This window comes from Aedes albopictus, chromosome 2 (genome assembly GCF_035046485.1).
Source record: "Aedes albopictus strain Foshan chromosome 2, AalbF5, whole genome shotgun sequence".
Taxonomy (NCBI): domain Eukaryota; kingdom Metazoa; phylum Arthropoda; class Insecta; order Diptera; family Culicidae; genus Aedes; species Aedes albopictus.
The window spans coordinates 60,397,096-60,414,803 of record NC_085137.1 but is presented as its reverse complement, the minus strand read 5'-3'; the positions used below and the strand labels follow the sequence as shown (position 1 = coordinate 60,414,803).

The window sequence follows — 17,708 nt, the reverse complement described above, 5'->3', positions numbered from 1 at the left end:
TTTTTGGATCTTAAACGCGCTTTTGAAACAATTTCTAGGCCCTTATTGTTAAAAACAATCAAGCGCTTTGGATTTTCGGGTACTGCATATAAATGGTTTGAAAGCTATTTGTGTGGAAGAACCCAAAGGACTGCTTTTAATAACTCTGTGTCTAGCCCTGTGGAATGTAACTTTGGTGTACCGCAGGGAAGTGTATTAGGGCCGATTTTGTTCATAATGTATATTAATGACATGCGACGGGTTTTACGATTTTGTGATATTAACCTGTTTGCGGATGATACCGTGTTATTCATTGCAGCTAAAAATATAGATGAAGCCGTACAACATTTGAATGAAGATTTGCATTCTCTAAGTAGATGGTTGAAGTACAAACAATTAAAATTGAACATCAGTAAAACAATATTTATGATAATTTCGCGGAGTCGTAGTAATGTAAATGTCTCTCTAAGTATTGATGGGGAGAACCTTGAACGCGTTAGAGAAATTAAATATCTTGGCGTGATTATTGATGACAGCTTAAAATTTGACTCTCATATTGACAATCTTATCAAGAAAATAGCCAAGAAGTATAGAATTCTTTGCAGATTAAAACACGATTTAACTATTAGTAGTAAAATACAGTTGTACAAATCGATCATCTCACCTCACTTGGAGTTCTGCCCTTAAATTTTATTTTTGGCTAATGAAACACAAATATCGAGGTTACAGCGTTTGCAAAATAAAATAATGCGTTTGATTTTAAGATGCAACAGATTCACTTCCTCCGCTTTTTTGTTGGACGCGTTACAATGGTTATCGGTGAAGCAAAGAATAATATATTTAACGATGGTGTTCATTTTTAAAGTAATAAATGGTTTGCTACCTCGATATTTGTCTGATCGAATTGAAAGAGGAAGTGGGCAGTGACATTCATAGATATTTTTTTTTTATTATTGTATTTTTTACGAATAATCAGACTTTGGCGACGAAATTGAACTCGCCCTAATATGGTACTAACCTAACATTTATGACACATTTTCGCCTTCTTTCCCCGATTCAGGCGAAACCAGCTGATTTTGTTATGAAAACATAAACAGCTGGTAGCCAAGAACAATAAGGATGAACGTAAACATCGGTGAACCAGCTGATTTTGTTGTGTAAACATGACCAGTTGGTCTACCGAGAACAAAAGACCTTAATGGTAAACATTGAGACGACCGGCGAAAACTGTCACATTGTCGGGCGAGTTGCAAAAACCCTGCGACTGAGAGTGACAGCGAAATCGAAAGCGAAATATGAGTACGACGAAATTTATTGCATCAAAGTCTAAGTCGAAAAAAAAATCGCAATATTATAGAGGCTTTAAACCAACGGGTTCATTCACCTCTTCAACTTTTTCATAGATATAACACTAGTAACGCGGAACAGATAAGAACACCCAATTTTTTACATGGTGCTTCACAAAATTCATTGTATTATAAAGGCATAAATGTTTTCAATTCGATGCCTGACTACATCACGGGTGCAGCGACAATATCACAATTCAAGAGACTATGTATTTCACACGTGAAAGCTGTTTTTTAAACAACTTGTTAATCATTGTTTTTATCAATTTAATAATTTTGTATCTTGACGATGCTCTTGTGAGCTGATTATTTGTATGACTGATTGTAGTTTATTTTTATTCATTTATTAGGGCACTGGTAGACTATTATGTTCGCCCTGATGATGATGATGGATTTCATAATTGTTGATGTAGTTTTAGTAACTGAACTTTTTTTGAGAAGTCTACAAAAGTTTGAGTCTCGCGCGCGGTGACAGGTATAAATGACATTTTTGTATTTATTTATCAAATGGAATATTTATACTGTTGAAGGATTCTGTAGATTAGTAGTGAGTTGTCTAGTTGAATGTCGGGAATTTCTTGAAGATGAGAATATTGCCGACTGTTTTGACATCGCGCGAACGTTATCAATCCTCGCAATATTTTTGATTTTCTGATCTTTCATGATCACTAGTAATGCTTGCAAAGATCTGTAGTTGAGAGCAGCAGTATTTTGAAATTTATGATTTTGCTGTATAGTATGGCAAATTCTAATGTTGTTTATATCTGTAGAAATAATCAGTCCGTATTTAGTTTGCAAAATCTGATTACATTGATCATAATTACAGTCGAACCTCCATGAGTCGATGTTCCTTGACTCGATATCGACTCATGGAGGTACATTTTTCCATACTGAAAAATAATTTCTGGGTTACTATGATGGTCCCCCCAAAAAGCTTCCTAAAGGATTTTTGTTCCACTACTCGATATTTCCTTGAGTCGATGGTCCCTTCAATATCGACTCATGGAGGTTTTACTGTAATAATTATCTTAAAGATATTTCGTCTAGCTCAATCCTTTGTAGGGGTATGTGGCGGGACCATCATCATCATCATCAATCTCTCGCGAAGCTAGAACCGTTGTTCTCGTAAAACACTATTTTTAGACAATTAATTTTTGAGCTGTCATATCTCGGAGACCAGTGAACTGAATTGAATTAAATTTTGAACGTTTATTAACATTATATTAATGCTTCAGAAGTTATTAAAACATATATACTTTTTGAACATTGAAAAAAGTTATCATGGATTAATTTTTTTTGGATCTTTCTCGAAAAAATGTAATTTTTTTATATCAATGTCATTGAATCTTGGTATTGATATCCAAAGATTTTCAACTTCTGTTCTCGAGATATCTCTAATAATTATATATTATAACGTCGTATCAAGTATTAATATATTGTTGATAAACGTTAAAAATTTCATTTAATTTGGTTCACTTGTTTCCGAGATATGACAGTTCAAAAATTTGTTGTCTAAAAAATAGTGTTTTACGAGAACGGTTCTAACTTCGTGAATGATTAACCAATCGAGCTTAAATTTGTAACAATGATGCACATATAATAGGCTGATAATCGGTCAAAATTTGAGATTTTGCACTCTATGAAAAGTTACAGCTTGTTGAACTTTTTTGTGAGAGAAATAAAGTTGCCTATCCCAAACATTTTGGCCATCCCCTGTAAGTACAGCTTCCAATTGGAATCGCTTACGCAGTGCCCTGGTGAACAGAAGAGCTGTAAATTAGGTTACGCGATTGAAGAATAAATTCCGTCCTCTTTAATAAAACATAACATTTATGAGTTCTTCACGAAAAGCTTAAAATAACATGTTAATATCATAATATCATATCATATTAAAATATGTCATTTTTTGTCTGTTAGTAAATGATCTACAACTGTGTAGGATAACTTCTGAATTTTAAATTTTGCCATCATAACTAATTTTGTTATTGGTGAGATATTCTTGGTCTCTTGGATAAATTCGAACTACAATTTTCGAAACCATTCGTTCTCTGATAGTAAATGCTTGATTCGATGCGTCTGCATCGTAGTGTCATCAACCGATAAGACCACATACTTCGATGCGATGCATCGCATCAGGTTGTAATCGTTCCGTGGAAAACGTCCATATCCGTGATGCTGATGACTATGCAATATGTACTCTATCAATGCACTAATTGATCGCTGAACGGTGATGACCGATTAGTGAACCCAAAACGGCAAGTTCCTGTTAGGTACACGACCGCGTCTAGTACACATACTTCGAATACCCGTTTCCTCTATATATAGTTAAAACGACCGCCTTATTTCCCGCAGCGTGTGAAACAAATACGAAAAGAATGCAATCACTTCTAACTTAACGAATTATGCATTGTTTGTTAGTGTTGCTTAATATTTTCAGGGAATGTCTGTTGCCTACTTGACGTCAGATGGTTTTGAATTGACAGCTGTATATTGAATTTAATCACTTTGCAGAAACATTATTTTTCCATAAACCACTATTACAAGTATTTAACCGAGTAAGGAGCTATAAATTTAGTCCTGCTCACCTTCGTCACGGCGATTTCGAACCATTTTCGCTATTACCCCGCTTTATTACTTTATTATGCGATGCACATAACCTGTCGCTGAATTTTTCACTGAGCGAATATCACAGCGTGCACAAACTGAGACAAGTTCTAGGATGATGTCCTATCACGTTGCACACACGATGGCTCCTCCTCTAGTCCAGTGGTGGTGTGTCGAGAAGCCTCGCGTGGTTACTGATCGAAAAAAAAAACCGAAACGAACCTATTCTCCTGTGTGTTCCGTGTTGGTCACCTATCTGGAGCAAATATTTGACTGATGCCAATAGGGGTCTAGTTGTTCGTCACTCTTGTCCTTATCAGACCCGAACGATGATGCATGCATTTCGCATTCGATATCAATAGTATGGTGGGTGATACTACAAACCTGTTTGGTTTGAACTCGGTTTTGGGTTTTCTCTCAGATAGGCTTCTGTGACGATGTTGAATGGGCCCAAGCTCGATCAGCTTGTTAACGATATTTGCATTTATTAAGTATTTACGCAAAAACAAGTCTATGATGTGACACCATGACACATATTTCCTCCTTATAGTAGCACGGAGTAGCCGTCCACAATCCGGTAGTAACTGGCTAGTGTCGGTATTCTGTCGTAGCCATATCTCAAGAGGACGAAGAACAGCGCGGCTAGGCATATGTTCATGCCGACATAGTCGCATGTTTGCACAAATGAAACTTGATTTTATGGTCGATTGTCATCAGCGCTTATCAGCGTTAAATATCAATAATGAGTAGCTAGAAGCTAGCCGTGTCATAGATTCTCGGTCGGGTTTGAAGGTAATAAATTGCCTTAGAATTTCAAAATCCTAAGAATTACATAGTTGATAAACGCCGTTAGAATTTTGATTGATTGGGATATCATTTCTTTATGGTAAATGTAAATGACGAACTTGATTGTTTTTGACAAATTCAGAGAAGTATTCTATGACATTATTAAAGTGGCTTAGATTCTGAAGTAGCGTATTATTAATTCCCTTATTAAGCATGAGGCTTCCATTTTCATCCTACGGAAAACAAAGGATTGAAGCGTTGTTTGTTTTGTTTCATTTTTTGTATTTTTTGTTAGAAGTGAGCACCCATGAAAACAAAAAGAATGCAATGGAATGAATATGGGAGCGTGAGATTACTGATGGCTAAAATGCTCTATAAAATCATAGACTAGTGGGAGAAAATCGCGAGCTCTGCCCACGTGGCATTTAACTTTGGAATGGTTTTTCCAGTCCTAACAAAATTCAAATACAGCAATTTAATCTTGTTTAACTCAGGACAAGCCTAAATAGCTGTATTTGAATTTTGTTAAGACTGGAAAGCCATTCCAAAGTTAAGTTCTATCACAGTCGAATCCAAAAACTGAGTGACATTTATGCCGAACGAAAGAGATATGGGATTGTGAAAAAAGCGAGTGTTGATGGTGTGGAGACTCGATTACATATTGGCCTTGGCCTAGTCCATTAGGCCATATGAATAAAGCTGAGTAAATACTCTTTACTCAGATCTCTGTGAAGATTCACAGAGATATGCTTCACGGCTTTACATAGATTTAGTAAGGAGTATTTATTCAGCTTTATTCATATTGCTTATTGGCGTAGCTAGAATTTTCTTTTTTCTTACTCAGTCTCCTAAACAAACACGAGAAAGAGTGGGATGCAAGAGGGGGCTGCACTTTGCACTGAAAAGTTGATCGGAAGGTCACCATCAGCGAGCGGGTGCAATGTCCAGTACAAAGCCTGGTAGCTCTCAGTAATGTTTATGGAAGTGCCTAGTTGATACGTTACGCCAAGAAGACGAAGAAAATAATGTCTCTTATTATGAGATCTCGCATCAAACACGGAACTAACTATGTCAAGCATCGCCAAATATTCACTCTTGTGCCGTTATCCATAGGTTCCCCTACGTCCGAATGTGTCGGACGCTACGAGCTAGACGCGCTCACAGCGACGAACCTTGATACTGAACTTGCCGATTCGCAGTTCCACAATATCCATCAGAACCACGTGTACCGGTAGGTACATCGCGTTTGACTCACCATAAGTGTCGGCATGTATTGTAACGCTTGAATCGTTTTGCCATTTATATTATTATCGGCGATTCAATCCCCGTAGCGATATTGTTTTCAATTAACTGCTAACCTTACGCGTAGGGAATAATGCCCTGGACGTGACCGTGCTGCGAAATGTCAGGATCCTCCTGTCGGTGGTGTTTGGCGTTCTTTCGCAGTGGCCACTCACGGTCAAGGTGACCGCAATATATGTATGTAAGTCAACATTTGCGTTTGAAACCCCTCTCGGCAAATAGTGTTGTGTTGTGTTGTGATGCTTTGTGCTCCGAGCCGAGGTTATGACAACAAACAGAGGAAGGAGCTGTCGATCCACGTGATAATTCAATAGGTACCATTTGTTATCAGTTCGCTTCCACCGGCTACCGCTCGGAATGCACCACCGCACCGGTGCAATTAAAATAAAGCCGGTAAACAGTAATCGATGTTATCAAACGTCGCAATTGTACAGTGCACTGCACGGGTACATGTACGGCAAATCACAGTTTGAGCTTGATCTACTCTCCTATCGATGGGATCGATAATGAGCAGTGTAGTGTCGTAAACTTTCTACGATGTCAATGAAGAGGCAAACGCCCTAGAGATAAGCCGCATTTATTGTGGAGATAGAAAGAAATTTTCTGTTGATCGATTTTTAAAAGGTGATAGGGAGAGAATGTTTAGTATGGGCTCTTTTAAGTATGGCACAAGCTTCTACACCGTTACTAAATTATGCGTGTCGACATTATTATAGCAGGGATTACTATTATCGAAGGCTTGATTGATTATAGTTGTGACCTATTTTCAATTATGAAATCAAAACCATCAATGGAACAGGCCACTCAGTTCTTACGAGGAAAACTTTGAGCCACATGTCAACAACGATTTCAACTAAACGAAGATTTTGCAAATGATATTGAGCTTCTCGAGAATTTTTAGCATTTCGACAAGTTTCTCTTCGACCTCTAGGTTGCGCGCCAGGGTATAATGTGTGTTGGGCACTTTGCGACGATTACTTAACTCAAATCCACACACCAGCGCACAATTTGCACACCGATTGCCTATGCGCCAAGTTTTTCACTAGCCAAATCACTATTAATGAAGTAAAAGCGTTGTTACCGTCAATAACATCTTTGTTGTACATTATTTCCAGACTCAAGGAAGTTCAATGTTTTAGACAAAAAAAGGACCCCAACCCTAAGAGAGATAGAGCTCTTGGCGCGAACCATTTTGACACTTGTTTATTTACAATTTGTATGGCGCACGACTCGGCGCATGGGCTGTCGGCGCACAAGTTGTTGGCCAGTATGCGGATTTCAGAAAAGATTCGCAATAATGTCCCTGAGGAAGGTCCTGAATGTGACGTTGGGCATTATAAAACAGCAGCATTTAAATTCTGTCCCACCTTAGACAGAACCTGTTTTCCCACAGTTTTTAAGTGTGCCAATTACAGAGGGATTACCCTTTTAAATTCGGCATATAAGCCGCGTTTCCTGTTCAACAGACTGAGACCTCTTGAGGAGTCCTTCGTCGACGAATACCAGGATTGTTTTCGTGAGAGCCAATCAACGACGGATCAAATGTTTAACCTGTGGATAGAAGCCGAAGCCGGTCAGGCTAAGGCCGGGGTGGCCTCTGCTGTACATAGTAGCCGCCTCCATTCCACTCGGTCCATGGCTGTTTGTCTCCAGTTCCGCACTCTGCGTAGGGTCCGCAGATCGTCCTCCACTTGGTCGACCCACCTAGCTCGCTGCGCTCCACGTCTTCTTGTACCGGTCGGATGACTCTCCCATTTTAGTCGGGTTGCTATCCGACATCCTGATGACGTGACCCGCCCACCGTAGCCTCCCGATTTTCGCGGTATGGACGATGGTTGGTTCTCTCAGCAGCTGATGCAGCTCGTGGTTCATTCGCCTTCTCCAAGTCCCGTCTTCCATCTGCACTCCGCCGTAGATGGTACGCAACACCTTCCGTTCGAAAACTCCAAGGGCGCGTTGGTCCTCTGCACGTAGGGTCCATGTTTCGTGCCCATAGAGTATAACGGGGCCAGCCTGTCGCGCTTCCGTTAACGATTGGATGGCTTATGCGCCACTCCGTTAGGAGACCATCCAACAAAGATAGCGTTGCCCGGCTTGAGACCTTCTTAAGGGAAGGGTCAGTTTTCTTGATGGGTAAGCTGACTGGCTGACTCTAATAAGGCCGTCGTACTTCTCGTGGCCGAGTGGATACGACGAACTCCAAAGAAAATTACAAATAAATCCCTCCAATATCCGGCCGGGAACAAGCCACCAATGCGGGGGTTTTCTTCACAGGCCCAGTCCAAAAAGTTCACCTGTCCCAGTCCACGGAAGACTAGAGAACGGTCCAAAATCGGATTCGGGCCGACTACCCAGTAAATTACACAAGAAAACTCAAGAGACTCTACAAACGGACGCGAAGCAACATAAGACCTTAAGAAAACATCAACTAACTACATTCAAACTACAGCGAGCATTTTCCTTCGTGTCATGGATTAAACTGCAAAATCTTCAACGGCAACAATTATAATGTTCGACCTTCCGACCTTGCTCATAGGGACATCATACATGGGAAACAAACTACATGGGGCTCAGATTACAAACTATACATGGATTTATTCACATTTCCCCTTATCACTTTCGCTTTCTATGCCTAGGCCTAAGCAATACTCATCCCTCTAACTTCCCTCTAGTCTTTCTCTTGTGTGCGTGCTCAACTTCCAATCTCTTCCCTACACGGTTACAGAAGTTACACAGATTTGTGTACTACTAGATCAGCCTCACCGCTGTGTCAAATGTACACAGATACTTTTCCGGCTCCAGCGCTGGCATGAAAACAAAATTAACAATTATTTTTGCACTGATCGATTCCTGATAATGCATGTCATCGTTCAGAGAAAATTAGTTATGAACTTTGCTCCCATACCAGCGCTAGAGCCAGAAAAGTGACTGTGTACATTTGACACAGGGGTGGAGGCTGATCTAGTAGTACACAAATCTGTGTACATTGTGCACAAGCCTGTGTACATTGTACACAAGCCTGTGTTGTTTCATTTTAGGGTGTACCTGCGCATGCGCAACGCTCTTTCTCCTCGGCCCAAACAACACTCTTTCTCTCTACTCTGCTCCGAACTCCGACATGCAGAACACTCGCTGTCTCTCACTCTCGGGTGAGTGGGTACGCTATCGCCGTCTGGGTTTGCGGAGACGGGTTAGCACAGTGGCAACTTCGAGACGGGAGGCGATCTCATACACTCGCTCTCCGCCGGTTTCTATGCTAGAGCCGTCATGGTTGGAATGGACGGACTAGCAACAAAAATATGTTGTGCCTCTACTGAGTCACATGGCCATGGACGACACAAACATAATATTGCATGCAATGTTACTCACTCTTTCTACCTAGGGTTTCCTTTGTGGATGGGGAGACGACGCTGGATAGGGAGCTCACGCCCGGCCTTTGCCGGGGGCTCTCGCCTCGGGAGGCGATTGATGGAAACGACGACGACGGTGACGATGGGTGTCTCCCACACCGGTACGCGGGCTTGCGTCTGGAGCGCGGTACAAACGCTCACTTTCGTCCTGCAGCTGGCGCGAAAAAACGTTGAGGCGCCGTCGGCGCGTGGTACTGCTGCGCAACGGTTGCTTGCTGGACGGCGTGGTTGGCTCGAAAGATGCTCACACGGATGACGCTCGTTCAAATGGACGGCTTGCCTGCCAAAGGTGCGGTTTTGGCGATCGCGACCTTCTCCGGCCAGGTGTACCCCGGGACCTTTGAAGCCGTTACGTGGGGTCAAAAACGGTCTCACTATACTGGATGGTGTGTCGGCTCTGCCTTCGCTGCCACGTACCTAATTAACGCACATGTTTTAGAGCATCACTGCATTGCTATCAAATTCTACAATTACCTCTTTGTACAATAACCGACACTACACAGGAACTACTAACTCAACTGAACGAATAGCGCTAGATTGGCTTGGCGCTTAACTAGAGGGGGGACAATGTAATTAGCTAACACCTTATTAAAGAAACATGTCACTTTTACCTATTCAAACACACCACGGCACGGAAACAAAAACTGACCGTTCTTGCCTCTTCCACGAAACGGAACAAAGTGAACGATTTGAAGCTGGGGGAATCCTCAGATACCGCGAAATTTCTGGGCATTGTCCCACGACTTCGCGAACCTAACCGAAGGTCAAGTTTGCGAATCCGAATATTAAAGAAATTTATTCGCAATGTTCCCCGAAGTCGTGCATCTCTTTCCAACGGCCTATTCAAATCCTCCAGTCAACTTCCCCTCCAAGGTTCGTGACATGCGTGGAATGCCGAAACAAGAAAGGTCAACGCATCTTCAATTAATTTGCATGCGGGTCGTTGGCCGTGACCCAAGCGACGAACGGGCGGCATCATGGCGCGAAAAAGGCATGCCAAGCCACGCGCTTTCTTGGTAGCTGATTCGAAGGGAACTCAAGGTACTCATATTTAGGCGTCGGTAACTCAGTCGAATATTCTTACGGAGTGCTTTTGGCGGTGATTACATTTTGAATTAAATATGAAAAACGAATTAACATGAACTTGAATAAATTAACAAAGAACAATTAACAAAATAACGAGTAGTATAAATAACTTAAATTTACCAATGAACATATTAAATTATAAAGCGTACTTGCTACAACATTCCCCACTAAAAGTACGAAAATTTGATTGGCATTGAACAATGGAGATGACAATAGCCAATCAAATTTTCGTAGGCCAAGCAAGACGCACCAGATCGACAACTTTTGATTTTCGGGGTCATATAAGATCATCGTTAACCGAAGTCAACTCCTTCTCTATTTACAGTAAAGTTCCTCAAAACTTGACTGCTACTGACCATCAGCGACGTTAATCTCCGGTCTCCAGCGAAAATCTAATCATTATTTCTCTAATACGCTCACTAACAGAAGAAACATGAAAATAGGGGGTAGGCCGAAAATTTAGCTTGAGAGTCTATTGAAACAACACCAGGTCTATGGAAGTTACTTGTTTGACAGAACATAACGTAGATGACCTCATTCATTCACATAAATCTCCAAATACAACATACAAACGGCTTCAACTCAAGAGTGGTGCACAAACTCTGAGCAAGCTCACAGAAAATACCGAAACATTATTCTACACCAGGACATTGCCGATAGACGAATAACGTTTACAAAACATTCACATACACGTGAACGAAACTAGCAAGTCAGTATGGTAGTCTCTCACCCAACACGTAGCGAGCATCGCGAGACTCCAACTTTCTTACCAAAGGGGTCCGTTTCTGTTTACAGTTTTCAACCACGGAGTCTCTCATCCGCAAAATGTGCTCACTGTAAACACGAAACTCAAATTCCTTCTTAAGAGAACTTTCATACGCCTGGAACAATTCGACTGCAAAAGTTCTCCAAGAAAAACACTCAATCACAAAATTACCAATCATTCACTCATACCTGACACTCAAATACGCCTCAGAACTCAACTCTCGTTGAACTCCGACACGCGCGCACTCACTCTCATTTTGACCGGTCTATCACTCATACATTGTCAACACAAAAACGGACTGCCAAACTCAGATAGAAGTGAACATGAAAGCAACCATGTTAGATCGCGGTCGGGAAAGCACGTTCCCTGAAACTGTCCGCAAAATTAGGAGGAAAAGGGCAGCGATGGATAATTCACGCCCTACCGGACGAACCAGAATTAAGGAGAGTGAACCTTTTTGTCGTTCCAACCTATCGGGTGTAAGTTGTTTTGTTGTTTATTTGCAGGTATCGAATGACTATGCACGGTTACAGAAGTTACACAGATTTGTGTACTACTAGATCAGCCTTACCGCTGTGTCAAATGTACACAGATACTTTTCCGGCTCCAGCGCTGGCATGAAAACAAAATTAACAATTATTTTTGCATTGATCGATTCCTGATAATGCATGTCATCGTTCAGAGAAAATTAGTTACGAACTTTGCTCCCATACCAGCGCTAGAGCCAGAAAAGTGACTGTGTACATTTGACACAGGGGTGGAGGCTGATCTAGTAGTACACAAATCTGTGTACATTGTACACAAGCCTGTGTACATTGTACACAAGCCTGTGTTGTTTCGTTTTAGGGTGTGGAGAGGTAATGGACGATGATGACGAAAGATGCGAAAGAAGAGAATGATGAAGAAACTATTAATAGAAACCTATGTGGTTGTGGGACGACAACAAAACGTACGAAACTCTAAAGACGGGGAAATGATCATATTGGGAACAGGACGTGATACTTACATACGATATTGGGACTACAAAGGACAAACTAAATATTACCACAGTATCACTATAAGAACGAACTACTAGGACAAGGATATAATGCAATAAATTAAGGACGGACTTATCTTACAAAGATGCTATGGACTACGACTAAGGATGCATATACTACTAAGAGTGTTTGCCAGAGTGAACTTGGCAACTAAGGATCTAAAGGACTAAGGACGGATAAGGACGTATGCAAATTTGAGAAACGGAACGGATTTCACTAATAATCGACAAGAAAAACAACTACGAAAGACTGAGCAAAAATAAATAACGTAAGTAAATAAATAACAAAACTTGAACAACTCTTAATTTTAGGATATTTACAACACTGACTACGTCACGACAACGCAACCAGGACTATATACAGACGCCTTCCTACCGAGACGAAATAAAACGACAAGGACGAACAAAACTGAAAATAGTGAGTGTTTTTGGTAATATTGAATAATTTAAGCTACGTACTAATCTAAATTTAAGAAATAGGGAATTAGGCTAACTAACAAACTAATATTTACATATTTACAGCTCACAAGTGTGTGAGAAAGTCTTATTTGGGATTTCGCGTCTTCTCTGGTCATAAATCGTGGTTTGTTTGGTATTTTTTTTCCTATTTACAGTATTTTCGTGAAACCTAGTCGTTCGTAGTTACTTTTCGAAAAAGTTGCATAGCTGGTTCAGATTTGTCATAGTTTTAGGCTCAGTCGGTACCCTCAGTGCTAGTCGGTTCGAGAACTTCCTAAACACGAGTCCGTCGATCTGTCCGTAGATGTTTTGACCCCGTAGGTGTTTTGATCATCGTAATTAGTTGTCGCTCTAAAAGAGGTACATAGCTGGAAAAACCTTCCATTTAAAGTGTTACGATGGAGAATGCAACTTTTTTAGTCGATTGGCGAAATAAACTCCGATTCTTTTGCCCGAATCGTCTTCAAGCTCATACGTGTTCGTACCCAAGACCTTTCTCACCACCGCAGGTTCATACTTAGGGGCCAACTTTTTGCAGAAACCCTTGCCTTTATCCGAAAGATCAAAGGTCTGTTTTAAAACTTTCTCCCCTACCGTGTACGAAGGACAGTTCGAATTCGAGCGTAAATTGTATGTCTTGGCATGTCTCTTGTACGCCGCTGCCAAGTTGGTCTTAATTTCGCTGAACAACTTCTTTCGCCTCTCCGAAACAGCATTCTCCTCGTCGTCGTTATCATTCGGTCTGTAATTGTCTCGGATCCATCCGTACTCCCTACCGTCGGACACCTGATTTCGCCCAAATACTACGAAATACGGATTGTATTTCGTCGAATCATGTACCGCGGTTCTAATGGCGTTCGCGATCGATTGAATATCGTCTGCCCAGTGTTTGTGGTCTCTCTTGAGCGTCGCACGAATGGCCGTAGTAATAACCCTGTTGACTCGTTCCGTATTATTGACCTGAGGGTGGTAGGCCGGCGTCAACCAGTGGTTAACGTGGTAAGCTGCTAGTAGGTCTTTGAACCGCTTGGAAATGAATTGGGAACCGTTGTCAGTCAGAACTGTCTCCGGTACCCCAAAGAGTCTGAAGATCATGTTTTCTACGAAATCAGCCAGCGAATCGGCTTTGGCTTCTCGAAAGGGTTGAACGAGGACGAATTTACTGAATACATCAGTGGCCACCAAGAGACACGTACTTCGGTTCTTCCCAGACGGTGGCAGGGGACCCACATAGTCCAGGGTCACAAACTGCCAAGGATATTCTACCGCCTTCTGCGATCCCATCGGTGGTGTCACGTTGACGTTCCCTGACTTGCTCACCTGACATTTTAAGCACTCCCGACAGAATTTCTTCACCTCTACATTCATTTTCGGCCAGAAGTATCGCTGCTTTACCGCTGCTAACGCCCACGTTGGGCGCCAAATATAACGGGGCTAGCCTGTCGCGCTTCCGTTAACGATTGGATGGCTTATGCGCCACTCCGTTAGGAGACCATCCAACAAAGATAGCGTTGCCCGGCTTGAGACCTTCTTAAGGGAAGGGTCAGTTTTCTTGATGGGTAAGCTGACTGGCTGACTCTAATAAGGCCGTCGTACTTCTCGTGGCCGAGTGGATACGACGAACTCCAAAGAAAATTACAAATAAATCCCTCCAATTTCCGGCCGGGATCAAGCCACCAATGCGGGGGTTTTCTTCACAGGCCCAGTCCAAAAAGTTCACCTGTCCCAGTCCACGGAAGACTAGAGAACGGTCCAAAATCGGATTCGGGCCGACTACCCAGTAAATTACACAAGAAAACTCAAGAGACTCTACAAACGGACGCGAAGCAACATAAGACCTTAAGAAAACATCAACTAACTACATTCAAACTACAGCGAGCATTTTCCTCCGTGTCATGGATCAAACTGCAAAATCTTCAACGGCAACAATTATAATGTTCGACCTTCCGACCTTGCTCATAGGGACATCATACATGGGAAACAAACTACATGGGGCTCAGATTACAAACTATACATGGATTTATTCACATTTCCCCTTATCACTTTCGCTTTCTATGCCTAGGCCTAAGCAATACTCATCCCTCTAACTTCCCTCTAGTCTTTCTCTTGTGTGCGTGCTCAACTTCCAATCTCTTCCCTACCTGCGCATGCGCAACGCTCTTTCTCCTCGGCCCAAACAACACTCTTTCTCTCTACTCTGCTCCGAACTCCGACATGCAGAACACTCGCTGTCTCTCACTCTCGGGTGAGTGGGTACGCTATCGCCGTCTGGGTTTGCGGAGACGGGTTAGCACAGTGGCAACTTCGAGACGGGAGGCGATCTCATACACTCGCTCTCCGCCGGTTTCTATGCTAGAGCCGTCATGGTTGGAATGGACGGACTAGCAACAAAAATATGTTGTGCCTCTACTGAGTCACATGGCCATGGACGACACAAACATAATATTGCATGCAATGTTACTCACTCTTTCTACCTAGGGTTTCCTTTGTGGATGGGGAGACGACGCTGGATAGGGAGCTCACGCCCGGCCTTTGCCGGGGGCTCTCGCCTCGGGAGGCGATTGATGGAAACGACGACGACGGTGACGATGGGTGTCTCCCACACCGGTACGCGGGCTTGCGTCTGGAGCGCGGTACAAACGCTCACTTTCGTCCTGCAGCTGGCGCGAAAAAACGTTGAGGCGCCGTCGGCGCGTGGTACTGCTGCGCAACGGTTGCTTGCTGGACGGCGTGGTTGGCTCGAAAGATGCTCACACGGATGACGCTCGTTCAAATGGACGGCTTGCCTGCCAAAGGTGCGGTTTTGGCGATCGCGACCTTCTCCGGCCAGGTGTACCCCGGGACCTTTGAAGCCGTTACGTGGGGTCAAAAACGGTCTCACTATACTGGATGGTGTGTCGGCTCTGCCTTCGCTGCCACGTACCTAATTAACGCACATGTTTTAGAGCATCACTGCATTGCTATCAAATTCTACAATTACCTCTTTGTACAATAACCGACACTACACAGGAACTACTAACTCAACTGAACGAATAGCGCTAGATTGGCTTGGCGCTTAACTAGAGGGGGGACAATGTAATTAGCTAACACCTTATTAAAGAAACATGTCACTTTTACCTATTCAAACACACCACGGCACGGAAACAAAAACTGACCGTTCTTGCCTCTTCCACGAAACGGAACAAAGTGAACGATTTGAAGCTGGGGGAATCCTCAGATACCGCGAAATTTCTGGGCATTGTCCCACGACTTCGCGAACCTAACCGAAGGTCAAGTTTGCGAATCCGAATATTAAAGAAATTTATTCGCAATGTTCCCCGAAGTCGTGCATCTCTTTCCAACGGCCTATTCAAATCCTCCAGTCAACTTCCCCTCCAAGGTTCGTGACATGCGTGGAATGCCGAAACAAGAAAGGTCAACGCATCTTCAATTAATTTGCATGCGGGTCGTTGGCCGTGACCCAAGCGACGAACGGGCGGCATCATGGCGCGAAAAAGGCATGCCAAGCCACGCGCTTTCTTGGTAGCTGATTCGAAGGGAACTCAAGGTACTCATATTTAGGCGTCGGTAACTCAGTCGAATATTCTTACGGAGTGCTTTTGGCGGTGATTACATTTTGAATTAAATATGAAAAACGAATTAACATGAACTTGAATAAATTAACAAAGAACAATTAACAAAATAACGAGTAGTATAAATAACTTAAATTTACCAATGAACATATTAAATTATAAAGCGTACTTGCTACAAGAGGACGACCGGTCTAATCAGCGTTTTGTAGATGGTTAACTTCGTGTTACGGCGAACTTTATTCGATCGTAGAGTTCTGCGGAGTCCAAAGTAAGAACGATTTCCTGCCACAATGCGCCTCTGAATTTCTCTGCTGGTGTCGTTGTCGGCGGTCACCAGTGAGCGCAAGTACACGAATTCTTCAACCGCCTCGATTTCATCACCGTCGATATGAATTCGGGGTGGCGGGCGCGGTGATTCCTCCCTGGAGCCCTTTGCCATCATGTACTTTGTCTTCGACACATTAATGACTAATCTGATTCGCCTGGCTTCACTCTTTAGTCGGATGTACGTTTCCACCATCGTCTCAAATTTACGAGCAATAATATCAATATCATCGGCGAAACCAAGCAGCTGAACGGATTTCGTGAAAATCGTCCCACTCGTGTTTATCCCCGCTCTTCTTATTACACCCTCCAAAGCAATGTTGAACAGCAAGCACGAAAGACCATCACCTTGCCGTAACCCTCTGCGAGATTCGAAGGGACTCGAGAGTGTCCCTGATACTCGAACTACGCACATCACTCGATCCATCGTCGCCTTGATCAACCGTATCAGTTTATTCGGGAATCCGTATTCGTGCATAATCTGCCATAGCTGTTCTCGATCGATTGTATCATACGCCGATTTGAAATCGATGAACAAGTGGTCGGCGTTAAGTCAGAGGGGACCAAGTAACAAAATTGACGAAAATTATATTTTTAGGGCATTCGATTAAGAATTACTTAAGCTACTTGAAACATTCACCCAATTTTTTTAATGTTACTATTAACGAGAGTTATAGCACAATTTTCTTTTGATTGAACTGCAAAAATCGATAATAGTGTGCAGTCAGAGTGGACCATATGCTTGATGCCAAAAGAGTTGAAAAAATATGTATTGGTTAAAATCCAATAAATAAAATAATTTATCATCAAATGTGATACGTTTCCAAATCGTATGATTCCCTAACGCATTTTCTGATGATTATTGATCAAGAAAGCACGTGAAATTCTAATTTATTATGGTCAATATCGTATTTTACAGATCATCGTGTTGAAGCATATTGTGGCATTTCGCGTGCAGACAGAGTGGGCCATGTGTCTCTAAGAAAAATAGTTGAAATTACCTTATTCTTCGTAATCCTTTCCAAATCAAAATATGTT

At 42.3% G+C, this 17,708-nt stretch overlaps 1 protein-coding gene across 2 annotated transcripts in view; it reads right to left on the bottom strand.

The window, feature by feature from the left end:
* The window catches only part of LOC109421653 (putative inorganic phosphate cotransporter), a 49,590-nt gene that overhangs the window by 16,860 nt on the left and 15,022 nt on the right, over nucleotides 1-17,708 (bottom strand). The window contains exon 1 of one of the 2 annotated variants that reach the window (XM_019696175.3): nucleotides 3,911-4,172. The exons of the other annotated variant lie outside the window; for it this stretch is intronic. Coding sequence (XP_019551720.3) covers nucleotides 3,911-3,935 — 25 coding nt within the window. The 5' untranslated portion in view covers nucleotides 3,936-4,172. Of the gene's footprint in view, nucleotides 1-3,910; nucleotides 4,173-17,708 lie in introns of those variants that run through there. 2 annotated transcript variants of the gene reach the window in all.